Here is a 26,863-nt window from a genome sequence, read left to right on the forward strand (position 1 = left end):
CTTGAGCAGAAGGTAAGGATAATCTTATCCAGATTTTTATGATAGGGCTCTCGACGTGGCCAAAGCTTCAAGGTTTCTAAACCTTAAGGGTGCAAATGGGTCGGGTCGAATCAGGTTATAAGTAATTCCGATCCAATCTGATTTTTTGTTCGGATCTTAATTTTAGACACAGACCCAACTCAATAGAAGATTAGGTCGGGTCAGATTTATTGTAATTTTTGATCCAACAGATTATTTGTGTCGAATTGAATCCATATATAATTTAAACTATCCGAAAACTTTGGATCCGATTCAAATCCGAATCAGATCATGCTCCGTTCCCTAACAGATGAATCCTAATGTAAGTTAGTTGCAGCCGATGCCCGACGATTCAATCGAGAGGGGTCAAGGTCTCCTTAAAATAACCCTCCCCACCTTATATAAGTGGCAAACAAAGAAGACTGTTTCTTACGTTCACATTGGCGCGTTGGTTGCGTCGGGCCCCGCGAATGGTTGGTGCAATTGCATGTGCATGCCGTGGGGCGTAGTAGGTAGAATAGATCAACTGCAAATATAGTAACGCCAACCGCTTACTTTTTATTAATTATGAGGTTTTCTTTTACTTTAGAGTTTAATCGTCCCCCCCCCCCCCCCCCCCCCTCTTCTTTTTTCCTCTAAAGAAGGACTTCCCTTTGACCTTCCCATCATTTTGACTAATATAAACTATTTACCAATAGATATATTTATGCATTAATGATTAGGGCTGAAAATAGATCGAATTATATATATCGTATCCATTTCCATATTTGATTCGAATTGAATTTGAATACTATTTTTTGGTTCGATCGGATTCAAATAGTCAGTTCAAAATTTTTTCGAATACAAATATGGATATGGACATATATAATTTTTCCGAATTCAGATCGAGAACGAAATATCCATACAACAAAATTAAGTAAAAAGAAGAAGTTTAAATTAAGTTAAATCAGAAAATTAATTAAGTGATTAATCAAATCTAAACTAAAAAAATTAAATATCAGATGACCGTCACTTAAGATAGTAACCCAAATATGAAATACCCGATTCAAATAAAGTCATTTGAATTACCCTGCACACCTGAAAAGCTCAAACCTCTCGTTTGTCTGTTTCATCCTTTTGTCATCTTCAAGCAACTAAGGTTTTGAAGGTCTCGTCCATCTTCAAGTTTCCACTCGGCGATTGCAACCTGCTACAACCATGAGATGCATTGGAAGCACCATAGATTCCGTCTACTTCAGTAACAAGCAACCTTAAACGATATATTCTTTATGAAATTGTTAGTTTTTATTATTGATAAATACTTGTTAAAATTATATTTTTTAAATTAAATCTTTTCTTTATGATCATGTCTTTATTACTAGTTTTCATCATTAATTTTTTTTCAAATTTAATTAATATCGAAAAAAGTATCAAATTTATATCTGTATTCAGATAAAAAAAATATGAATATGTTTAATATTCGATTCGTATCTGTATCCGTTTATAATAAATATGGATATGCTTAATATCCGATTCATTTTCGTATCCATTTAGAACAAATATGGATATTAATTTTGATATTCATTTAATATCCGTATCCATATCTATATTCGTTGAAAAATATATATCAATATTCGATCCGTTTTCAGCCTTATTAATGATTGTACATTGTTGTTGTTCAAAATGGATAATCTCCTATAGCTAGTGGCCCAAAATGGATAATATGAGTTCGAGGCGGGTTGGGTCACAGGGTAAACGATCTAAATTGACCCAAAAAATAATAGGTCGGGTCGAGTCGATATTCAATAAACTCATACCCAAACGAAAAATAAAACGGGTCTAATTTGAAACCCCGATCCGGCTCCACAGGTCCTTAAATGGGTCGGATCGAGTCTAAATGGGTCGAATTAGATCACGAGTCAACCCGACCTATTTGCAACCTTATAATATCTTAAACTAAATTTAAATTAGACACTATTAGTAGTAACTTATTCCCAGTTAATTACATGGTAAACTGATGGACTCAGCACCGTCACGGGTCGTCACATAATCCTAGTAACCAAACTGAAACTTTAGAAGCATCAAACAAAATTCAGGCTATCCATCGTTGCAAGAGGAAACGGCTAAAAGGTTGGATTTGTAAACTTGATTTTGAGCTTCTTGAGGCTATAGTAGCCAATTTTATTGCAACAACATGGATGGAACACCTTCCCCAATGTCCTGAGTCCAATTGCCTCTTCCCCCCAAACTGTGGTATATGCATGGAGTGAACCCAGGTCAAGCTTGGTATAACAATCAAAACACACCTCTAGTTTGTAAATTGTAGCTAGTCCAAGCAAAAAAAATATAATATCTTAAATTTTTAATATATTATATCTAAAACAATATAATAGTATAAAAATCCAAAATCCAGACTTGGAGGGAGGGGGAGTCTGCTCGAGCTCACCGGCTTGTAGTGACTTGACTTGCTTGGGTTGACGTCCCCGGCCGCATTCACCGTCTTCTTTATCTAATCACGCACCATCATCTCACGGCTAGGCACTCGGAAGACTCTTGACTTGGAGGAAGCTCCGCACGCCATCGCCCGTCAAATTAGGAACGCGGCAAGATATCGAGTCCGTAATTAAAAATCCAAAATAATCTGAGCCAAGTCCGAGTACAAACCGCGTCTCGCTTGACTTTTCCACGAACTCAGTCAGTCAATGGCTTTCATGCATGGTCCCCTGCTTTCCTGATAGAAATATCTGGTTGCTTCTTCCGTCCTCCTTCCAACCCCCTCCATGGGTTCGGAGGATCCTCACTCCTCTCTCTATATATAAGGATGCAAGATAGCCTTTTGTTTTCAGGTCCTTTCAGTACACCCGTATATAGCCCAAGCGTCCTCCTCTATTTCCAAAGGAAACACAATTAATTGGTCAGCCAAGATGGTGAAGGTGAGTTCGTTCTCCCTTGAAGTGGAGATGATATAACTTTCATGCGAATTCAGATGATTTAAGTCTGTATGTTACTTTGCTGCAGCAAAAAATAGTCATGAAGGTCACGATGGAGGACTCAAAGAAGCGCTCGAAAGCCCTCAAGAGTGCTGTTGGATCGCCTGGTAATTTTTCACACAGACACCTTCTAAGGAACTAATTGTTTTGAATACTACCAACATATTAGCATCTTTTCTTGTGCTCTATATACTTTGAAATTTCTTTGTTTGTGTGTGTGAGAGAGAGGGATGGCTGTTAACTCCAACAGCCCCCTTCCAGTGACATACGCGCAGGGTAGCTTTCTTCTTCTACCTGCTCCTTCCGGTGTGAATTCTTGATTTAACTTGACGGCTTCGTATGGTGCAAGCTTCTCTTAAGAATCAGTTGATAGAATTCCTTATGATTGGTCTTTTGGATGATGGCATGGCAGGTGTAATATCTGCATCAGTAGACGGGGACAAGATCGTAGTGGAGGGCGATGGAATCGACTCAATCGCACTGACAACAACGCTTAGGAAACGAATGGGCTATGTCGAGCTGGTTAGCGTTGCAGCAACGGACGAGAAGAAGGAAGAGAAGAAGGAAGAGGAGACCAAGCCAGTGGCCTGGCCGTATCCCATCCAAGTGGCGCCACCCTACGGATATCACCAACCCAACTACGAGCCTTCTTGCAACATTATGTAGGACGTGCCAACGGGGCAGCACTCCGGATTTGGAAGATGGACAACTCAAGTATGCCCTGTGTGTATCGATTAACTTGGGATCTGTGATAACCGGGAACCAGGAGGACATGGTTACTCTTTTTTTTTTTTATTATTATTATGAAGGTTATGTGGGGTCCGAGTGTTGCTCTGGTAGGTTTCTCCCTTTTATTTTATTTTATTTTATTTTTAATTTTTTTTTGAGTGATGGTTTGTCCCTTTATGAATGGCTAGAATGCAAAATGGCAAGTCTTGGACAATATTCTAGTATCTTAGATTTAAGACCATCGTAGATATATTGATGGATGACGAGGTTTATTTGAAACGAACACCTATTAAATATTATTAAAGGAAAGAGAAGGTACAGAAGAGAGTATGACCAAAAAAAAAAAAAAGGGAACAAGGATGAACAGAGATGGCAGGAGGAAAAAAAATAAAAGGAAAATCACAGGAGAAGAAATTGTGGAAGCAATCGAGCCCAGAGCTTGCCTGTTCCTCTCAGAACACACAACATCTCAATGTAAGAATACTTTGAATGTTTGGTGGCTCAAATAGGATTATTTTGGTAAACTTAGATCATTGGTGATCCTCATCACAAGATAATATATATGATCCCCAATGATCTAAAATCATCTTGCCTAATGGGTCTGCTATATCCAGATGATTAAAGATTCTCAATATTTCTGATTAACCTGTTTGGTATGCTTTAGAAATTCAAGATCATAAATCATGTAAGACCAAAAACTATTCTTGATATATTCCATATATTTTTCAACGATTAAAGAAAAATCAAATTATCAAAGCCCATCATTCCAAACCAATTCAAGAAGACCCAAAATTAGTTAAAATCTATCAAAGTAACTTCGAGGGATCATCAAGCCTTCCTAATCAGAAGATTTTTTTATGAGATTATCTAACCCTTTCCAACCAGAAAAACTTTTTTCTCCAAAGATCGGCATTTTTAGAAATAATTTTTTTTTGCTTGACTGGAAGGTATTTTTATCCTTAAAATTCAGTCCAATATTACTATCCTAAGGTGATTTTGGAAGCATGTACTTTAAGGACAAATTTAACATCACTGAGTTGGATGGTGATTTCGAATATAGAGTTGACTTGAGACCACTGTCATATAGTATCACTAGGGTGCAACCAAAATTGGTAATATTGTAATCTCCATCCACATTACTATTGGTTTTAAGGTCATCACCTTGTACTAAATGCCGCTGGACAATTTATCTTAATTGGTTGCCGCACCTCTTGTTCTTTAAGAAATTTCTACTCTCTCTCTCTCTCTCTCTCGCCATGTACTGTACCGTAGAGCCGGTCGCTAATCGACCCCAGCCATGCCGAATGTTAGCCATGTACTGGCCAGAATGAGAAGCACAAAAAGTAAAAAGAAACAAAGAAGACCACGGTCTTGGCTGTGCACAAGAAAAGGACTGTTGCAATAAAGACAAGTCAGCAAGCAATAATAGGGCAATGGGGGCCTTCTTGGTGCGTAGACTCACCCATCGAGCCAAACCAGGCCATGACTGTCACGACTCGAGCAACGATGACCACTGCTCGATCTCAGATAATCCGAACGAAGTCTTTGCAAGACCCATTGGATGATATTCCCAATATTATATCTACAATTTACAGTCAAGTTTAGGACAAGCACATCAAAAATAATTTTTAAAGTTAAAAAATTTTCGATTATAATACCAAAATATCACCAACAACCAGGCTCTAAACTAAAGAATGATTGCTATCCTAAATTATTACCATGTGACTTGACTAAACTTTAACAATATAAGAATTAAAGAAAGAAAAAAGTTGGTATATATAAGAATTCCTTGATTAAGTGACGAAAGCAGGATAACGTTTCCATCCACTTGCTGGTACTCATCGAGTGAGACACTTCCGCCATCTTTCTTGAACGGATTAGGAGAAAGTGAGACGCCTCCACCCGCCGCCAAAATTTATTCGTTCAAAGAAGATATTTACAAAGTAAGAACAAGAGAGAAAAGAAACTACAATAGAGAAAAGAGGACAAAGAAAACAAACAAAATATGTAGGAACAGGATGCCTCCTGTCCATACAGAGAATACGCAACAGGGAATGGGGGATTTGCTTTGGAATCAAAGAGAACAAAGAACCTCAATCATCCTATAATAATTCAGGACTTCACCCAAAAATACTAACCGAATAGTATTTTTTGAGTTTCTTAGTCCTATATAAGCACCCAAAATCTTTTTAACAAATAACCAATATGAGACCAAATATACGTCCACACAGATTCTCACATGCTCCTTTCATTTTAAGCCCTGATGCCCTTGTCAGGCCAAGAGTTCAAATGCATTTAAATTTGATCGGCCCATGGTTATCTTCCATGAACCTGTGTTGTAGTGTTCTCTAGTCCACATCGACTATAGGTCTAGTTTGCTCTAACACCACAAAATGTCATGCCCTAAATCTGTGACATAACATGGCCATACTATCGTGGGGTACTGCCCATGATAACACGAAGCTAACCATTGCATCTTAGCTTCCAAACCTTGCACAAACAAAATATATTAAAGAGATCTAATTTCATCATCCATTAAATATTAATATAAACGTTGGTTCAGAGCGTCTAAATCCAAACAAAAATACCAAACCCCATAATTATTAATATTTAGAAAATTGCTTAGCTACGAATAAATAACCAACTAAAGAATAAAAATTATGTTACAAATCGCCAAGTTTGCTAGTGCGTACTCCAAGCTTGGACCATCCTTCGTTCTTACTGACCCTATTCATCTGGAAAAAAAATAGAAGTATGTGAGCAACATAGCTCAATAATTAAAATTTACATTACCTGATAAGATAAAGCAAAAGTTTTTCCATATCAATGCATCATTTAAGAAAAATAATATTACAAAAATAAAACATTTCATAGTACAATATATTAAAATAATTTGTAAAACCAATCATGCATGCATAAATCAATCATGCATGTATAAATCTTCAATAGTTTATAAATATGGTTATAAGATCAAAAAAATTCATGAACTATTCTTCTGCCTTTTAGCACATTATAGTTCAAAATATTACTCACATATATTCGTGCTACAGTCACTTTATACCCGTGACAAGGCTTGTGTTTGTAATCGACATAGAATCATGTTTCACATGCCAACTTTATACCCATTGGCAGGGCCTGTGTTTGTATTTATGCTAGCTCTAAGTGTCGATCTCTCCAATTTTAGAAATCATTCATAGCTATCTAAGAGCTTTTCAAATACTTATATCTTTTTCTCAAGTCCCAATCCGCTCGCTGATGGCTGGGGGTCCAGCTTCGTCCAAGGGTCGACAGGAGGAAGAAGCTGAGAGCTTTGGCGACAAGCATTGGTGGTGGACCTGGCCTGAAAAAAGGGAGAAAAGAGGAAATCAAAGGCAAAATAGGGGAGAGACTTTTCGGTTCAATTCTTCGACCGGGGATGGTGGTTAGGGACCTTGGGAAGGAAGAGAGGACAAAGGAGAGGAAGAACAACGTGATACTTAGCTCTGGAGGCAGCGGCAACCCTGATTTTCGATGAAGCACGAGCGGCAAGCTCGGTCTGTAAAAACAGGAGAGCGAAAGCTTAGAGATAAAAAGAGAGATTTTTTAGCGGCAGTGTTTGACCGAGGTAGCCCACCGGCCACCGGAGAAGGAGGAGGAAGAAAGTGGGGAGGTGAGCAACAATGTGTCGATCGAGGGGAAGAGGGGTTTAAATAGGATCCTTGGGAGAGGGATGACAAATGAAGGCACCGGCTGGTCGTTAGCATAGGATCCAGGGGTTTCATGCTAGCCGCACCTGAATGGCGGCCGTTTGGGCAGGGGATCGCGATCTCTTGCTCTCTTTTTTTTCCTTCCCGAAGGCTTGGGCTAGGCCAAGTTTGGGTCAGGCCGGTCAAGTAGACCAGGTCTGAACTAGGCCATCACACATCCTACGTCCAACTGCAATCCTTTCAGAGCCAAGGTGTTCCCACAGCTGAAAAGAATGAAAGATCTTTAGAAAGAGTAGCATAGATGGGAAAAAAAAAATTTCAAGAAAAATTCTTCAATCTCTCTATTGCCAAACATGACAAAACATAGCTATTAATAGCTAATCCCATACTATTTGAGTTGGTTGGCCATCCATGTTAGTTTAAACAAGTCTTTAGGGTAAACCAAATGCTTCTAGTAAGGGGACATCTAAGGAAGAGGTGAGAAACAGTTTCATTGTTTCCTACACATAATTGGCAGCCCATACTCACCAACCAACCCTTTTTTGCAAGTACTTCTCTAGTGCAAAGTTTGTTTTTCAAAGCTAGACATATAAATGCCTTCACCTTCTCAAGCACAGCTGCTTTCCATATAACCTGGTAGCACGGGCAGATCAATCCTCCTTTGCTAATGAACCTGGAATATGAGTCTACCAATAAGGAGCCACTCAAGTTGAGCTTCCAAATTGGGGTATCCGCTATTCTAGACAATCTAACAGGGGAGAGAAGATCCATCAAATTCTCCAACTCCAAAGCTTGGTGCTAAGTGAGGGGGCCATGAAGTTTGCCTCTCTAACAAAGAGGCCTCCAATTCCATTAGGATGCCACCGAAATATTCACTTTTACAGCTCTGGTGAAAGAGTAGCTAAAAATAAGAGCAATGTGGAAATTCCAGTGTCCTTCCAAAATCTGATATTGTTACTATTACCTAATTTGAAGGAGGTGCAGTTCCAAAAAGGATCGAGGTCCTTACTAATATCTTTCCATATGGGGATAGGCTGACAAGACATTTCTTTACTCTCATCCTGAACTTTCTTTTAGGATTGTGAAAACTGGTCCAAACTAGACCAATTTTGAACTAAAGTTGGCAGACCCAACTGACTCTTATCTAAAAATTCAAAAAAAATGGATAGGGCTTGAAATAGAGGAATGGCACTATCCTCTACACAAGCTTCTACCATCAGGAAAAAGCTGCAAAGTCATGGCCAATGCGAACTTTGCAAGGTCATTACAAAACAAGCACCAACCGTTGGGCGGCTCACAACCGCCGCCAAAATCATAGAAATGGCCGCAAAACTCCTACTTTAACACCCCCCCCCCCCCCCCCCCCCCCCTCATTTTTCAGTAATTAATCACCACCAAGCTTAGATTCTTCCACCTCTCCCTGCTTCCTCCTCTCTAGTGGCTGCCATGCCGCCATAGTCGGGCGCCACAGTCTGTCACAGCCAAAACAATTCGAATCCCTCCCTCTCAAACCTTCCCTGCCTCCCTTGTTGCGAGTTCCATCCGTCCTTTCACCATCAAAAGCCACCGCATCCTCGCCCAGCCGTCATCGCGTTCCGCGGAAGCTGGTAACCTTCCCTGCCACAAGCCTCCACGAAGAAGCCGCGTCAGTAGCGGGTTCCTAGAGAGGATCACCCACTAACCCAAATCCTTTTTTTAAAAAAAAGAAAAAAAAAGAAAAAGAAAAGTAAAAAAAGTGCACGTGATGTACCTGAGGGACCCATAATAGGTTATCGAAGCGGGTCACGCCCGATAATCCAAATCCTAACAGGTCTGAGTTTAAAAAAAGTAAAAAAAAAAAAGAGAGAGAAAAGTACCCATTTGGAACTTTCTTTTAGGATTGTAAAAACTGATCCAAATTAGACCCATTTGGAACTAAAGTTGGCAAGCCCAACTGACTGCTATTTAAAAATTCAAATGAAAGGATAGAGCTCAAAATAGAGGAATGGCAATCGCTATGCTCTACACGAGCTTCTACCATCAGAAAAAAGCCGCAAGGTCATGGTCAATGCAAACTACGCAAGGTCATTACGAAACAACCACCGACCGTTGGACAGCTCACAACCGCCGCCAAAATCATGGAATGGAATGAATGGCCTCAAGCTTATATCCTTCCAAAACCCCTACCTGAACCCCCCTCATATTCCTGTAAATAATTACTACCAAGCTTAGATTCTTCCACCTCTCTCTTCTTCCTCCTCTCCGGTGGCTGCCATGCCACCATAGACGATCACCATAGTTTGTCACAGCTAAAACAACTCGAATCCCTTCCTTTCAAACCTTCCCTACCTGCCTTGTTGCAAGTTCCATCAGTCCTTTCACCATCAAAAGCCACCACGTCCTGCCGAGCTCCGTTGTCTCTGCAACGCCTATGAGCTCTCTCACTCTATCACGATTCCTTTTTGTTGAGATTGTGAACATTGAGACAGCCAAGGGTGCTGCCCCTTTCTTTGTCTTCGATGTACGTGACCAGAGCGTCGCTGCACAATAGAGCTGCGGCCATCTTACCATTAGGCCATGTTGCCTTGGCCCTCCCTCACCCTCTTCTTTCTTTCCAGGCCTTTATCCCTTTGATTCTTAGCCAACCGAGACCCTATTTAGGTAATTTCCCAAGTTGATTTGGATCTCATTGTGTCGGTCGTCATCGCTACTGCCTGCTGTTAGGGAACCACCATGCTCTCTGTGCCACCTTCGAACCACCATCACTCCCTCCTCTTCGTCTTCCCTTTGAGATGACATGAGGAACCCCTATTTTACCATCCCAATTTTGCCATAAAAAAAGAGGAAGAAATCCATCTCCTGATATTATCTCTCCTCTTTAGATTGGGTCCAAAACCTGTCTGGATCTAGACCTTCCCTTGATGGCCGACTCGGACCAAATAGACCAAGCCCCTAATTAGATCTAGACTGATCAAAGCCTTTAACTCTGGAGGAGCATCGAGTCTAGGGAATAAGCCATGCATCTAAGGTCATCAATACTCTTATTGGAAAGATTTTTTTGATTTAGTCGCCTTAGACAATAAGTTTTCTTTACCTCCGGTGATTTTATAGTGCATACCATATGTTCTAAAATTAGAATTTATATTGCTATATTTTAAACCAATTATTCCGAAGAATATATTTAAATTTAAAAATCATAAATTTTGGAAAATTATGCAGATTTATAAATATTATGCATGTTTGCATAAAAAGAGTAATTCAAAAATTATAAAAATAATGATTTATTTGCATAATTTTAGAGTTGAAATGAGATGATATCCCTGTTTAACACTGCATGACATTTGAAAAAAGATGATTACTCCTGCTTTAATTCCACATGATATTTGAGATAAAATAATTACCCAGCTTTAGTACTCATTTGAAATAAAATGCAAAATTCTGGTTGATACTACTTATATTATGAGTATGCTTACTTTATGTATGAGAAACTGAGTTGTTATGAATATTATGAAAACTCTCTAATCTGAATATGATTTGGGTCTATTCAACGGGATTGATCGTTGATCGTACATTAGAAAATAGTTTTTTTCAGACCTTGCCAGTCGGGATTGATCGCTGCCATAGCTAGTTCTTTTCAACCTAGTTCGGCGAGGTAGATCGCTGGCATATGCTAATGGATTGCATGTTTCATTTTCAGGACTATTCTTTTTACCTTGTCTCGGGACGAATTATGGCTATATGATTTAGAGCTGGTTCCTTTTCAAACCTAGCCAATTGGGGCTTATCGTTGGCACATGCTTATGGATCGTGTGTTCTGTATTCATGAGCTACTCTCTTTCGAGCCTTATCACGGGGCTAATCGTGGCCATAGTCACCAAAGGATGAGAAACACACACACACACACAGAGAGAGAGAGAGAGAGAGAGTAGGGAACCGAGACCCTATTTAGGTAATTTCCCAAGTTGATTTGGATCTCATTGTGTCGGTCGTCATCGCTACTGCCTGCTGTTAGGGAACCACCATGCTCTCTGTGCCACCTTCGAACCACCATCACTCCCTCCTCTTCGTCTTCCCTTTGAGATGACATGAGGAACCCCTATTTTACCATCCCAATTTTGCCATAAAAAAGAGGAAGAAATCCATCTCCTGATATTATCTCTCCTCTTTAGATTGGGTCCAAAACCTGTCTGGATCTAGACCTTCCCTTGATGGCCGACTCGGTCCAAATAGACCAGGCCCCTAATTAGATCTAGACTGATCAAAGCCTTTAACTCTGGAGGAGCATCGAGTCTAGGGAATAAGCCATGCATCTAAGGTCATCAATACTCTTATTGGAAAGATTTTTTTGATTTAGTCGCCTTAGACAATAAGTTTTCTTTACCTCCGGTGATTTTATAGTGCATACCATATGCTCTAAAATTAGAATTTATATTGCTATATTTTAAACCAATTATTCCGAAGAATATATTTAAATTTAAAAATCATAAATTTTGGAAAATTATGCAGATTTATAAATATTATGCATGTTTGCATAAAAAGAGTAATTCAAAAATTATAAAAATAATGATTTATTTGCATAATTTTAGAGTTGAAATGAGATGATATCCCTGTTTAACACTGCATGACATTTGAAAAAAGATGATTACTCCTGCTTTAATTCCACATGATATTTGAGATAAAATAATTACCCTGCTTTAGTACTCGTTTGAAATAAAATGCAAAATTCTGGTTGATACTACTTATATTACGAGTATGCTTACTTTATGTATGAGAAACTGAGTTGTTATGAATATTATGAAAACTCTCTAATCTGAATATGATTTGGGTCTATTCAACGGGATTGATCGTTGATCATACATTAGAAAATAGTTTTTTTCAGACCTTGCCAGTCGGGATTGATCGCTGCCATAGCTAGTTCTTTTCAACCTAGTTCGGCGAGGTAGATCGCTGGCATATGTTAATGGATTGCATGTTTCATTTTCAGGACTATTCTTTTTACCTTGTCTCGGGACGAATTATGGCGATATGATTTAGAGCTGGTTCCTTTTCAAACCTAGCCAATTGGGGCTTATCGTTGGCACATGCTTATGGATCGTGTATTCTGTATTCATGAGCTACTCTCTTTCGAGCCTTATCACAGGGCTAATCGTGGCCATAGTCACCAAAGGATGAGAAACACACACACACACACACACACACACACAAAGAGAGAGAGAGAGAGAGAGAGAGAGAGAGAGAGAGAGAGAGAGATTATGATTTATAGTTATTGATTTAGAAAATCATTGATCAAAAGCATGTCATATTTTGAAGGAGAAAATTTATGTTGATAAATGTATATCCAAAGTACTTTATATCTTGAAATTGTTAAATTGCTTATATTTGGAAAATTTGCATATTATGCTTGATCCCACTAAATATATTGGTAACTTACTGAGCTTATAAAGTTCACTATTTCTTTTCTACCTTTTTTTCAGATGTAAAGGAATAGATGGGCCTTGGGACTGAGTAGAGAGGACTTAAGATCCAGAAGACATTTGACTAGTTTCTCTTTTGAATAAATAAATTTGACTGGATATTTGTATGAATTATCATTATCATTATCATCATCATTATTATTATTGATTGTAGGCTATCTCTTTTGAGTAATTGCATTAGATTAATTGTTCATACCACTGCCTGAGTTTAGAATAACATGAATACATATAAAAAGGCAGGCCTTACATATTTTGTGGGCCTAAACCATATGAATAGGTAGTCGTTTGTCATGTGCTCGGCTTGTGCTAATGGGTCGAGGCATAACAAGTATAATAGGCACTTCTAATTTATTTCAACCACAAGGATCTGGACCTGTTTGTAGTTTCCATGCCCATTTTGCCAACAATGCAAGATTCATATCTCCATTATTTTTTGATTCCAAGTTACCCTTCTTTGGAGTGGCAGACCGTGTCTTAATTTACAAGGTAACGGAATCCACTCCATTCCATAAAAATGCTCCTCCTCTGATCTATTTTGTTAATGATCCATTTAGGCAACTTGAAGACTGACATAAAGTAGGATGACTTGACTGAAAGGACGATATTAATCGGTCACTCAACCACCCCACGGAAGAAGCTTTCCTATCCAAGTTGCCAACCTTGAGCTGTATCTTTTTAAGTAGAGGTATCTAACAATGCTTCTGGAGTTTTTCGTCCAACAAAGGCAATCCAGGGTATGCAAGAGGAAGAGCACCTTTCTTGCAATTCATCATGGTGGCCAGACTCGAGGCTTGCTGCTCCTCCATATTTAGGCAAATGATCATGCTTTTATGATGACTGATTTTCAGACCTGAGGTATTCTCAAATGCAAGAAGAATTGCCTTGATTGCAATGAGAGTATCTCTCTTACCACTACAAAACAGAAGAGTATCATCAATAAAGCAGAGGCTTTTCATGCTGTTGAAGTTCATTTTTCCTCTAATTCCTTCAATGAGACCGAGAGAACTCGCTGGTTTAAGAATTCTTGATAAGAAATCTATGACCAAGATGGAGAGAGCGAGAGAAAACGAGTCACCCTGCCTCAATCCTTGCTTGTCATTAATCCATGTTCTCGGTTTGCCATTAACCAATACAGCAATAGAGGTAGAAAATAGGAGACAGTGCACCCAACAAATCCATCCGGGAGGAAATTTTGTAGCCCGTAAAACATCAAAGAGGAAGTCCCTGTTGACTTTGTCAAAAGCCTTGTCGAAATTCAACTTGCAAAGCATATCTTTGTGTTCAGACCTCTTACAGCATGCAAGCATTTAATTTGCCGACAGAAAATTCTCAATGATACGACGTCCTTTGATGAAGGTGTGTTGAATCATGTTGAATCAGGAGATTGACTCTCCAGAACAAGAGGAGACCAAGTCTTCAGCTGAGAAGACGGGATCTTAGGACTCTGGGCTATTACTTGAGTAATCTGAATTCTGTTGAAATATCTTGTAAATCTAGCCACATATCACGTAGAGTTTGTTACATCACTCCTATAAATTAGAAGGCTTGTACATCAGATCAAAAAGATAACAAAAAAGGAGAAACATAGTTTTTTTTAACCTCTATCTAAATTTCCATATGGTATCAGAGCCTCTCCGAAGACTTGGTCTCCTCTTGTTCTGGAGAGTCAATCTCCTTTGTGTGGACTAATTCAACAAGGTGGACCGAGATTCATTAATCAATAAAGGGAGGAATGCAGCCAGTTTGTTCGCAACAATCTTTGTGATAATTTTATAGAGGCTGTAAACAGGGTTGGTTAATTGCAGATCCTTGGCAGTGCGAAGTTCCTCTTTTTTTAGAATAATAGCAATGGAAGCGAAGTCCAATCTTGGCTAGCTAAGGATACCATCATGATAATTTTCTAGAATGCAAGTAGGACAGGCAGACGAAGGATCTATTTAGCTTCCAATCCGAGCATGGATGCTAAAAATATCCGTGCCTATTCACTAAGAGGGGCAATGAATGTCATAAAATTGGAGCCTATCTACATATAATAAAGTTGAGATAAAATTCACTCCTCTCATGCCATCTAGATATCATCCTTGTTCTAGAAGACGTGTAACTTGGGTCACATCCACTAGGCTCAGCGGCATCCATCAAATTTCACAATTTTCCAACGTGTCCATGTCATTGGCTTATTCCATGTCCATTTAAATAAATTTTCTTTCCTTAATTAATTTGAAAAGTGTGTTTTCCTTGCCGGCCTACCTCCTTTATTGTGGTCACCTTAACCATCCCAAATAGCAATCAGTGCCTTATTCCATATATATATATATATATATATATATATATATATATATATATATATATATATATATATATATATATATATATATATATATATATATATATATATATATATATATATATATATATATATATATATATATATATATATATTTATAGTTCTAATATAAATATATCCAATAAAATAAGAAAAACAACAAGTTTTGGAATGCTCTAAACAACTCCCTTTTTTTCAACCCACGGTAACTGGCGACATATGAAATCACCCAGTTTATGGGCTCCATTTGCTTTTCTAAACACGTGCTTGGCCCTGTTCGTTTACATGTAAGGTGTCGCAAGATCAGCCTCAACTAGGCACCATCAATTCTTTATTCAATCAAATTGTGGTGTCCTTGGATCCTTATCACCTTTCCCTAATAATTCACAAAATATGAAATATTTTGAGGAGTACTAAATTATCCCGTGCCTGTTGCCTGTGCTCACGGGAAGAAACTTCGACCAGAGATATCATATCCTACACAGCGTCCATCACGCGGTCCCGCACGTCGCCCATCTGTCTCTCGCGCGCGCGCGAAAGAGACCATCCAAATGGCGCAGTCCAACCGAGCGAAAGGGCATCAATCCTTCCGCGCGAAAGAAAACAGGGCTTGCCACCAAGGTGGTAGTCTAGTGGTTCGGGGCAGCAATTCTAATCACATGGTCCCAAGTTCGAATCGCTGCGGCGACGATTAAATTGTGGACCGGAGCTCACTACTCTGGATACTGCTTAGACTTGTGGTGTAGGACCGCTCTTGAACCGCTAGTAGCCGGGGTGGTGCCGGGTGTGACGTACTCACACGTAGGACTCGAGCTAGAGCTCAGAGGAGTAGCTGAGCCGGATCCACGGGTGGGGAGGGTATGAGTAAAACCGGTCGGGGTGCCCAACACACGACCATTTCTGCCCGCATCGAACATTCTCCTGGCGGGACGGGGGCCCAGTGGGGGTTGCTACGCGGAGGTGGGCTTGTCCCTTCCTTCCCCCTACCCCTTTTCACTAGCAAAAAAAAAAAAAAGAAAGAAAAAAAAAAGAAAATAGGGCTTGCGCTCCTTTCGTTTTGAACGCTGTCTTCGTGGAGGCCCCACCGTTCTAAGGAATCTAGGTTTGGTCCTTGTTCGTGAAAAAGCGTGTTCGGAGGGAAAGGGCGAGACACCGAAATAGAGATGTCATGTGACGAGATACACATAACGCCGCTGTGACCAAATGCAATTAAGCAGACTGGTCGAACTTGCCCCTGTGCAGATACAAGTATTTTGATCCGATCTGCTAACCAAATTGGAGCTGGCGAGATACACCATGTTTGATTATTGCGGATTATTGCTATGGGTTTCAGAAACTAGGTTCAAACTTTTTAATTTTCCATCTACTTCAAAACCCGTGTATATACGAGGCACACACACCTGGCATAAATTATTGTATCAGAAAATGAAGCCAAGTGGCTCAAATTGCCTAGCAGACTATATATATTTCAAGAGCAACCTTTGAAAGATCATGTCAGATGACTTTGGAGTCGTTGTTTGACGATAGTGTTAAGACGTGTCGATTAGGAGGCTAAGCTCGCTGGACTCGAAGAAGACTATTCTGTGGAAAATGGGACGCTTCGAAGGATCAACGACAATTGCAAAATCTTATTGCGATCTATTCCACTAATAACCTAAAATTCAACTAACATTGAATAGACCAGAATGAAGCCGACCATGAAAAGTTGACAACGAAGGGACGAGTCAATATGTGTTCCGGTTCATCCTTTGTTTCTAGGCCAACCATATCGTGTTATCCCAACTCGCTCCTGCTAATGCCCTTAGCTACGGCTATGTATATATATAGAGGATAATTGATTCTCCAACAAAATATCAAGTAGTGCCTGGCCGACTGCTTCGTAGATGGGAAAGGTGGGAGATTAGTTCTTTCTTGAAGAGCAACATAGGCTTGTAGATGTTCTAGCTGAAGTACTTTGATGATTTGACTTAGAACTGCTGTTTTTCCTCGCAGCAAAAGGTGGTGATAAGGCTCGGCATGACGGATGCAAGGAAGGTCTCCAAGGCCCTCAAAATTGTGGTTGGATTCAATGGTAATTTTCATCCTAATTAATATCTTAAAGTGGAAATGACTCATTACTATATCATAAAGAATATACTTTTGTCTACACCGTTGTATCAATCATAGAGGTCCTTTGCTCCTCCTAGGCCTCTGGTTATTGGTTCTAAAAATCTGTTTAATTTCTCCATAAAGCCTTTTTGAGTTAGAAATATACTCCATTTCATGACTATTCAATAATTTTAATATAAATGCACACACACGCATGCAAGCATGCATACATTCATATTTGTAAATATTTATGATTTCTTTCATTTCTTTTTGTCTTAATCATTCTGTTTATTATCTATTTTTTTATTAAGGTTTATTATGATATAGATCTTACTATAACTATGATTTTTATCTTTTTAGGATATATTTTGTTGCAAGAAAATTTACGTAAAAAAAATTTGATTTTTTCTCAAATTAGTTAAATTTCTATCAAGACAAACAAAAAGGCTAAATTCTTCCAAAAAATTTTATATAATTTTTCTTGCAACCAAAGATATTGCTCAAGAAATATGATGATGTATATATGCAGTCCATGTTAGATATGGATGCCACTAGTTCACTTGAAGGTAATTCTAATATTGTTGAGTAGGTGTTAACTTTTTATAGTTATAAAAGCATCTTATATCACCTACTCATGGAATTATTGCAGGTGTAACATCTGCGAGTTTAGATAGTAAGAAGAAGGACCAAATAGTAGTTGGTGGTGATGGGATCGACCCAGTTTCCCTGGTAAAAAGGCTAAGAAAGTATATGAAATGTGTAGAGTTACTTAAAGTGGAATCGGAGGATGAGAAGGAAGAGAAAGACAAGTCCAAGGATTTGATCAAGGCTATGGAGCTCCTCGGTTGGCCTCATCATTTTGGCATAGGGCACCCATATACATATTGTCTAGATTATGACCCTTGGTGCTGCATCATGTAGAATTCTGGCCATCCTAATATATTGTAAATTTGGATGGTTTAGATGGGATGGTTGATGAACAGTTTGATTAGCTGTGGAAGAAAATTTGCTTTCCTTTAGTTGTGTAAGTTAGGTTGGAACCAGACGAAGTACATGTATGTGTTGGTAGTTTAGGTGGGGCTTGTTTATATTGTCGGATGTCATGGTAACTTTGATGTACTACAACAAATATAGTTTATAGTATCCGAATTTTAGCATGTTTGACAAAATCTATTACTACAAATGCCTTTTAGTAATAATTTTAAAAAATATCACAAAAGGTATATAATATTGTAGCTTGTTAAGAGTGTTACGGAAAGTTATTATATAGCAAAGGTACCTAATAATTATTAAAAAAATATATTTTATAGTAATAATTTTAAAAATTATCATAAAAGTACTATAATATTGTAATGATTATTTGTGTCCGTTGCTAAAAAAAATATTGCAATAGTACCCTATAAGGGCAATTTTTTGATTGAATAAAACTTAATTGGCAATAAAAATATTTTATAATTTTGGTAGTATGGATAGCAATGATTGCAGCTGCTCCAATAAGTTATACCAATGGTTACAAAGGGTCATTATAGGATGACTCAGTATCATTGTTATAGAGTTATTTATACCAACGGTCATCTAAACCATAATAAGACTTTCAGCGATGCCACCTGTTGTCGCGGTTTACCAATTATTATTATAAGTTTTACAATTTCATGAAATAATGATGCATACCAGTCATTTCATGAAAGAAAAAAAAAGAAAAAGTAGACAGCAGAGAATGTTTCCTTTACAATTTGAACGTCATAACCGTAATCATGAGGTCTCGTCCCAAAACTTTTGATAATGATTTAAGAATTCTCATGTATTAATTATTCCAGTTAAAGGCACCGTTGCTTTTGCTGCAAGCTACCTTAAACCTTCCTACAGTTTGCATACATAAAACTTTCAAATAAAAATGAAAAAAAACTGTTGAGCTTGAAGGTTCTTCTTGGTTTTTTCCAATTATCAGAGGATCAGCTGTCTAATTAAAATTTTAATTAATTAAGTACTGGCATAGGAAAATGGCATGCATCTCTCAAAGGTTCCATCTCAAATTGACGCGTAACTCTCGAATCATCTCTTTCAACACAGGTTGAGTACTATCTAAGAGAATTATTCCTGTCAGGATGGTAAAATTTAAGCAAACTCTACGACCCAAATTCATGCCTCTCTCTGAATACAGCTCGAGAAGGATTAGGGGGTTCAGGTTTTTTCCTGAAAATACAAAAAAAAAGCAACTCTACTACCCAAATTCACTAAGCTTATTCCCTGCCCGTCAATATTCTATGAGCTTCCATGCAGCATTTCAGACCCAAAATCTCTTACCATCCTTTATCTCTCGATCTTGGTCTTTCGCTCCATGTAGGAAATTACATGATATAAGCATACATGAGGAATTGAGGTGGGGACACTCCAAGCACAAGGAAATTTTGAGGGAATAAAATGTGGAAGACCAAGATCCTAGTAGGAGAGGGTGCAATGGAGGTAGAAGATAGGAGAGAGTGCACCCAACAAATTCATCTGGGAGGACATTTTCTAGCTTGTAAAACATCAAAGAGGAAGTTCCAGTTGATATTTTCAAAAGCCTTTTCGAAATCCAACTTGCAAAGCACACCTTTGTGTTTGACCTCTCACATTATCCAAGCATTAATTTCTTGTGCTGATAGAAACTTCTCAACAATACAACGTCATTTGATGCAAATGGACTGAGATTGATTCATCAATCAATAGGTGGAGGATTCGAATGCGGCCAGTCTTTTCGCAAGAATCTTCGTAATAATTCTAGAGTGGCTGCTAATTAATAAGCCTGATTGGTTGCAGATCCTTGACTGTGAGAAGACAAGTACTTGTAACATAAATAAAAGTCACTCTTCTCATGCATCTAAATATCACATTTTTCCAACGTGTCCTTGTCATTGGCTTATTCCATGTCCCTTTAAATAAATTTTGTTAATGAGGTTTCCTTCAATTAACTTGAAAGTGCGTTTTCCTTGCTCGTCCTACCTCCTTGATTGCGGTCATCTTAACTCTTTATTCAATCAAATTCTGGTGCCCTCAGTATCCTCATCACCTTTCCCTTATAAATTCACAAAACATGGAATACTTTGATGAAGCAGTTAGAAATGATCCTGCACCTATTGCCTGTGCTCATGGAAGACCTTCAACCCAAGCACCTTTCAAATTAAGAGAATCCCTCCTTTCTCTCCCGGCATGCGATGTGGCATCAAGAACTGATGAATTCTTTATACCATCAGTCTCCTGAATAGCACTGCCTCTTGAACATCGCCAATCTTCCTAATGGGACAGAGTTGTATCTTTGGCATGAAAGAAGTATTCACCTTCCTTTGAACGAATCCACTGTTGGATCATGGAATGGTAGCTTCCAGATCTATTCAAAAGGATGGAATATAGGAGCTTCGAGTGCAGGCCAGGTGCAATCCTACCGTCAACGTTGTCGAAGAGCATCAATCATCCTTTCGCGTGAAAGATACACAACCTGCGCCGCCCCCAATGGATCATAGGCTCCATTCGTTTGGAACAACATCTTTGTGGAGGGCACGCTAAAATGTTCCAATAAAAAACAAATTAGATTGTGTTTTCTGCAGGGGCAAAGAGTGAGATGCTGCTGCATAGACGTAACAAGATATACATAACGACTGTCAATAAACTTCGAGTTCTCATGACTTGGTGAAGCAAAGCAGACTAGTTGGAGCTTGCCCCCCTGTGTGGATACAAGTCTTTTGATCCGAATCTGCTAACCAAATTTAAGCCGGTAAGATACACCATAAGCCAAGGCTCGAAGATGAGAGTAGATTGAATAATAACTATCCAGATCCATTTTCAAATCCAAATCTATCCGAATATATATAAAAATTTAACTATTTTGCTAATATTTGTATTCGTACCCATATCTATAAAAAAAATATAGATATAAATAGACAACAATCCAAGCAGTATTCGAAAATCTGATTCTATTTATAATTCTATCTGTTGGGGGAATAAGATATTTCCCCCCGGTGACACAAATGCCCCTAAGAAGTCGCACAATCGCCGACCCTGGACGGCCGAAGTCGACGTCCGACCTCGGAGTGCCCGACCTCAAGACATCCGACCTCGGAACCTCCGACCTAGGAAAACCCTGATGCTCAAGGTCTACCCTTGTCAGCCACCTACTACGGCCATACCCCTCTGAGGTCCGGCCGAGGACCATACTCTGCCGCTCCCCCGGCATTTATTGCGCATGGCCACTGTAAACCTCCAGTTCACTCAACAATTAATGCGGATCTCCGGCTTACTCCACAATTAATGAGGATCTCCGGCTTACTCCACAATTAATGCGGATCTCCGGCTTACTCCACAATTAATGCGAATCTCCGGCTTACTCCACATTTAATGTGCATGGCTCCTGTCATCTACGGACTCTCAGCTCCTCACGGCAAGTTAGCCCAGCAGAGTCCAGTCGACTATGAAAAGTCTCTGATCTCGGCCTTACCTCCGACACCAACGCAATAATTCGCCAGATAGCGTGTTAGTTCGGGTCGTACGACGACCTCACCGCCGACATCAACACAATGATTCATCCGGCCGTGCACCGACCTGAACCACATGCCGAGCCGTACTATGGCCTCGCCCCGTTACATCACAGGTAAACCGACCCCCGCCTATAAAAGGGAGCCTTGGCCTCTCAGGAAAGGGGGTTGGGAAATTCCGTGCTCTACAAACACTATTTATCTCCTCTCTACACACTTTGCCCCCCTTCTGACTTGAGCGTCGGAGGGCCGGCGCCGAAAAATCCGGCCACCGGTTCGTGTGCAGGCACCCAGACGGAGGACGCCGCCCGTCGACGGATCGCCGCTCCCCTGCGAGGACCCCCCGCTCCCTCTCTCCGACCGAAGATCGCCCCCGGGTCCAATTTCCAGCAACAGTTGGCGCTAGAGGAAGGGCCCGAGTAGTGATCATGAAGTTGAGAAGCAAGGGAGCCTCCAACATCTCCCGGCGTCCCCCACAGAGTCCTGGACATTCCGTCCAGAATCCGCCTACTCCGGCTGACCCGATTCCTCAGGTCCAGCCGGAACAGTTTAATGCCTTGGTGCAACAAGTCCAGGCCCTGACCGCCGCCGTCCAAGGCCTGCGGCACGAGGAGGCTTTACCGACGCTTCCTCTACAGGCCCAGGTCCTGCCGGAATTTCCTCCCAACGGCCCAGTTCTCCCCGCCAGAATTTGCATGGCTCCTCCAGAGCCAACAATGAAGAGCGGACTTTCCCCCGGAGAGAGCTACCGGGGGAAGATTTCAACAGAAGACCCCAGCCTTCTGAGGCTGAGTCAGCCCCAGACCGCCGTGAGCCGGCGCAGACCACGGCGACAATCCCACGGGCGGGGGAGCTCGACAGGAAACTCGAGCATCTGGAGCGTCAAGTTGCAGCGCTCCACAGCAAGAAGGCGAGACAAGAGGGAGACTTTGAGTTTACTACCAAGTCCCCCTTTTCTTGCCAGATCGAGGATGAGCCGGTTCCCACAAGGTTCAAAATGCCTCAGGTGGAGCCCTACAGTGGAATCACCGACCCCCTCGACCACTTAGAGAGTCATCGGGCCCTCATGGCCCTACAAGGGTCCTCGGAGGCCATACTTTGCAAGGCCTTCCCAGCAACCCTCCGAGGGACCGCTCGGCTTTGGTTCTCTGGACTGAAGCCGAACACGATATCCTCCTTCGAGCAACTCGGCAGGCAGTTCGCCACCAATTTTGCTGCTAGCCGACGCCAACGACGGACGTCAAATTCCCTCTTAGACATCAAACAGAAGGAGGGGGAATCCCTCAAGGAGTATCTGGATCGCTTTACTGCCGCCACATGGGAAGTTCGCGAGCTAGACCAGTCAATAGCCATGTCGGCTTTGAAGACTGGGGTTCGCTCCTACCGATTCCTCTTCTCTATCGAGAAGAGCTTCCCGGCCGACTTCACCGAGATGCTGGCCCGAGCCCGGAAGTATGCCAAGGCCGAGGAGGCGGTCGCCTCCAGGCGGGGAGCAATTGAGCCCGCCTCAAAGAAGCAGAAGAAACGCCGCGAGGAACGCGGCCGACAAAGGAGCCGATCTCCCCGTCGAGAGAAGAATCTCCCCCGGCTGAGGAGCCCGCCCCGGCAGCAAGGACGACCCCAGCAGAGGACCCCTCCTCGACCGAGGTCTCCACCACGGCCTCGGACGTACACAGGGAGGTACAAGAACTACACACCTGTCAACGCTCCCCGGGCCGAGATTCTGATGGAAATCGAGGGTCGGGACTTCTTCCGGTCCCCGCCTCCTATGCGAGACACGGGAGTTCCCCGTAATCCCAGGAAGTACTGTCGCTTCCATCGAGACCGTGGGCACGACACGGAGGACTGCTTCCAGCTCCGGGACGAGATAAAGGCGCTCATCCGTCGGGGAATACTCAACCGGTTCGTGAGGAACCGACGTGAGAAAAGGAGGCCGACGGAGAATACCGTGCCGCCCGAAAATCCGGACGACAACAGACCCATCGCCGGCACCATCAACATGATTGGGAGGGCCTCGGCAGGAGCAGCCGCCCAGGGAGCACCCCCGAAGCGCCCACGTACTGATGAAGTCATCTCGTTCTCGGACGAGGACTTAGAAGGGGTCGAGACCCCTCACGATGACGCTTGTGGTCATCTCTATGATTGTAAATAGGTTTGATGTAAAGCGTGTCCTAGTTGACAATGGAAGTTCAGCCAACATTTTGTATTATCACGCCTACCAAAGAATGGGGTTGCCAGGAGGACATCTCCGGAGAATTAATGCCCCACTGGTTGGGTTCACCGGAGATTCGGTCCCAGTTGAAGGTGAGGCCAGTTTCCTTGTTACAGTTGGCCTCGCCCCCCGGGAGAGCACTGTGAGGACAGACTTCCTTGTGGTTCGTCTGCCCTCGGTCTACAACGCCATCCTTGGGCGGCCAGGGCTGAACGCCCTTCGAGCCGTAGTTTCAACCCACCATTTGCTCATGCGGTTCCCTACCGGCCAAGGAGTAGGCGAGGTCCGTGGAGACCAGCTGGTTGCCAAGCAATGCTACATGGCGGCCCACAAAGTAAGGCAACCAACCGAGGCGCCGATCCAGCCAACGGGCCCCTCACTATCCATAGAAACCCTCGATGCGAGGGACACTCTCTGGAAGAAGCAAGTAGAGCCCGGTGAGCTTCTTGTTCAAGTTCCACTACAAGAAAATTTTTTCGAGCTAACTGTGCAGGTCGGCTCCGGCCTTGGCGCCCGCGAGAGGGATCGCCTCGTCAGCTTTCTGCGGGATAATGCTGACGTTTTCGCCTGGTCGCCCGCGGACGTGCCAGGAATTGACCCTGAGGTCATGGTCCATCGACTCCAGGTGAAGCCGACCAGCAGACCTGTAAAGCAGAAGAAAAGGGGTTCCGCCCCGGAACGACAACGAGCTGCGGCCGAGGAGGTGGATAAACTCCTCGGAGCTGGCTTCATCCGGGAGGTCTCCTATCCGGACTGGCTCGCCAACGTAGTCCTCGTAAAGAAGGCCAACGGAAAATGACGCATGTGCGTGGACTACACCGACCTGAACAAGGCTTGCCCAAAAGACAGCTTCCCTCTCCCAAGCATCGACCAGCTCGTCGACTCCACCTCAGGACATCAACTACTAACTTTTATGGACGCCTTTTCAGGATACAATCAAATCCGAATGGCGCCAGAAGATGAGGAGAAGACGGCCTTCATCACCGACAAGGGCACCTACTGCTACAAGGTGATGCCCTTCGGCCTGAAAAACGCTGGGGCCACCTATCAGAGACTGGTCAGCCAAATTTTCAAAGATCAGATCGGCCGAAATATGGAAGTTTACGTGGACGACATTCTGGTGAAAAGCCGAGCGGCGGAACACCATGTAGCTGACCTCAACGAGACATTCTCCAAGCTCAGGAGATACCGAATGAAGCTCAACCCGACGAAGTACGCGTTCGGAGTCACCTCGGGCTAATTCCTGGGTTTCATAGTCACCCAACGCGGAATTGAAGCCAACCCCGAGAAAATCCGAGCGCTGCAGAAAATGGCGCCTCCGAAGACAGTCAAGGAGGTGCAGCGCCTTACAGGGCGGGTTGCTGCCTTGGGGAGGTTCGTCTCCCGATCGGCTGAACGCTGCCTCCCATTCTTCAAGAGCCTCAAACGGCCGAAGGACTTCCGATGGACAGAAGAATGCCAGCGGGCCTTTGAGGAGCTCCGGAGCCTTCTGACCTCTTCCCCGCTACTCACCAAGCCACAGAGGGGCGAAATCCTTTACTTATACCTGGCCGTCTCCCCAGTTGCAGTAAGCTCAGTCCTCGTCCGGAAAGAGGACAAGCTCCAAAAGCCGGTCTACTACATCAGTCGGGTCCTCAGGGATGCTGAGACCCGATACTCCAAGCTCGAGAAGACCATCTTCGCTCTCATCATCTCGGCTCGAAGACTCAGGCCTTACTTTCAGGCCCACACAATAGCTATACTAACCGATCAGCCTATGAAGCAAATATTGCAAAGGTCGGATCGTGCAAGGAGGATCGCCAAATGGGCGGTTGAGCTCGGGGAATTTGACCTCGAATATCGGCCCAGGCCGGCTATCAAAGCTCAAATACTCGCCGATTTCATCGTGGAGTGCACCCTGCCAGACGACCCCGAGCTACCATCCGAATCCACGGAGGAAGCACCAAAGCCACCATGGGTCCTACACTCGGACGGGTCTTCAACTTCGGGGGGTAGCGGAGCCGGACTCATCCTCACCAGTCCAGATGGAGTGGTGGCCGAGCAAGCTTTGCGCCTTGAGTTCCCGGCCTCGAACAACGAGACTGAGTATGAGGCCCTCATCGCCGGGCTTAAGTTGGCGAAGGAACTCAAAGTGGAGGACCTGACGGCCTTCAGCGACTCCCAGCTGGTAGTGAACCAGATCCAAGGAGACTTTGAAGCTAAAGAGCCATCCATGCAAAAATATCTCCAAAAGGTGCGGGAACTCACGTCTACCCTGAACTCTTTCAGTATTCAGCACATTTCCAGAGCGGAAAATCTCAGAGCAGACCAATTGTCCAAATTGGCGACCTCCCGCATGAGCGAGCTTCCCAAGGGAACAACGCTCGAGTATCTTCGGACCCCAGCACGGAGGAGCCAGAACCTACCATGTGCGTCAACTTTGAACCAAGCTGGATCGACGGGTTCGTCTGCTATCTCAAAGACAGGACCCTACCTCATGACGAGACGGAGGCTCGCCGAATCAAGCGCCAAGCCCCCCGGTATGTCTTATACGAGAATAGACTCTATCGTCGATCATTTACTTCTCCCCTCCTCAGATGCCTCCGCCCCTCCGAGGCGGACTATGCCCTCCGAGAGGTCCATGAAGGAATCTGCGGAAATCACCTGGGGGGTCGGGCATTGGCCCATAAGATCCTACGGCAAGGATATTACTGGCCCACGCTCCAGAAAGATGCGACGGATTTCGTCCGGAAGTGCGACTGATGTCAACGGAACGCTAATATCCAACGCCGACCTTCGGCCCTGCTGACTTCCATCATCGCCCCCTGGCCGTTCGCCCAATGGGGGATCGACATTCTGGGGCCCTTTTCCTTGGCCACCGGACAAAGAAAGTTCCTG

The 26,863-nt window shown here is 42.5% G+C and overlaps 2 protein-coding genes across 2 annotated transcripts; both read left to right on the top strand.

Annotated features, from left to right (window-relative positions):
• The first annotated feature begins 2,793 nt into the window (after positions 1-2,793).
• Positions 2,794-3,940, top strand: LOC120109778 (heavy metal-associated isoprenylated plant protein 16-like). The gene is made up of 3 exons (XM_039123462.3): positions 2,794-2,930; positions 3,016-3,094; positions 3,400-3,940. The coding sequence occupies exons 1-3, from the start codon at positions 2,922-2,924 to the stop codon at positions 3,651-3,653; spliced, it is 342 nt and encodes a 113-aa protein (XP_038979390.1). The 5' UTR covers positions 2,794-2,921; the 3' UTR covers positions 3,654-3,940.
• A 13,121-nt stretch (positions 3,941-17,061) lies between these two features.
• LOC120104190 (heavy metal-associated isoprenylated plant protein 39-like) lies at positions 17,062-18,342 on the top strand. The gene is made up of 3 exons (XM_088714689.1): positions 17,062-17,070; positions 17,171-17,236; positions 17,882-18,342. The coding sequence occupies exons 1-3, from the start codon at positions 17,062-17,064 to the stop codon at positions 18,185-18,187; spliced, it is 381 nt and encodes a 126-aa protein (XP_088570815.1). The 3' UTR covers positions 18,188-18,342.
• Positions 18,343-26,863: the final 8,521 nt, after the last annotated feature.

This window comes from Phoenix dactylifera, chromosome 2 (assembly GCF_051530095.1).
Source record: "Phoenix dactylifera cultivar Ajwa chromosome 2, Ajwa_hap1_PhDact_Kaust_v1.1, whole genome shotgun sequence".
NCBI lineage: Eukaryota > Viridiplantae > Streptophyta > Magnoliopsida > Arecales > Arecaceae > Phoenix > Phoenix dactylifera.

Excerpts from the sequence above, each read along its gene's own strand:
- LOC120104190 (XM_088714689.1), top strand. Across the intron at positions 17,237-17,881 it reads CCAAGGCCCTCAAAATTGTG|CATCTTATATCACCTACTCA; the intron begins GTTGGATTCAAT and ends TAGTTATAAAAG.
- LOC120109778 (XM_039123462.3), top strand. Across the intron at positions 3,095-3,399 it reads GAGTGCTGTTGGATCGCCTG|GTGTAATATCTGCATCAGTA; the intron begins GTAATTTTTCAC and ends ATGGCATGGCAG.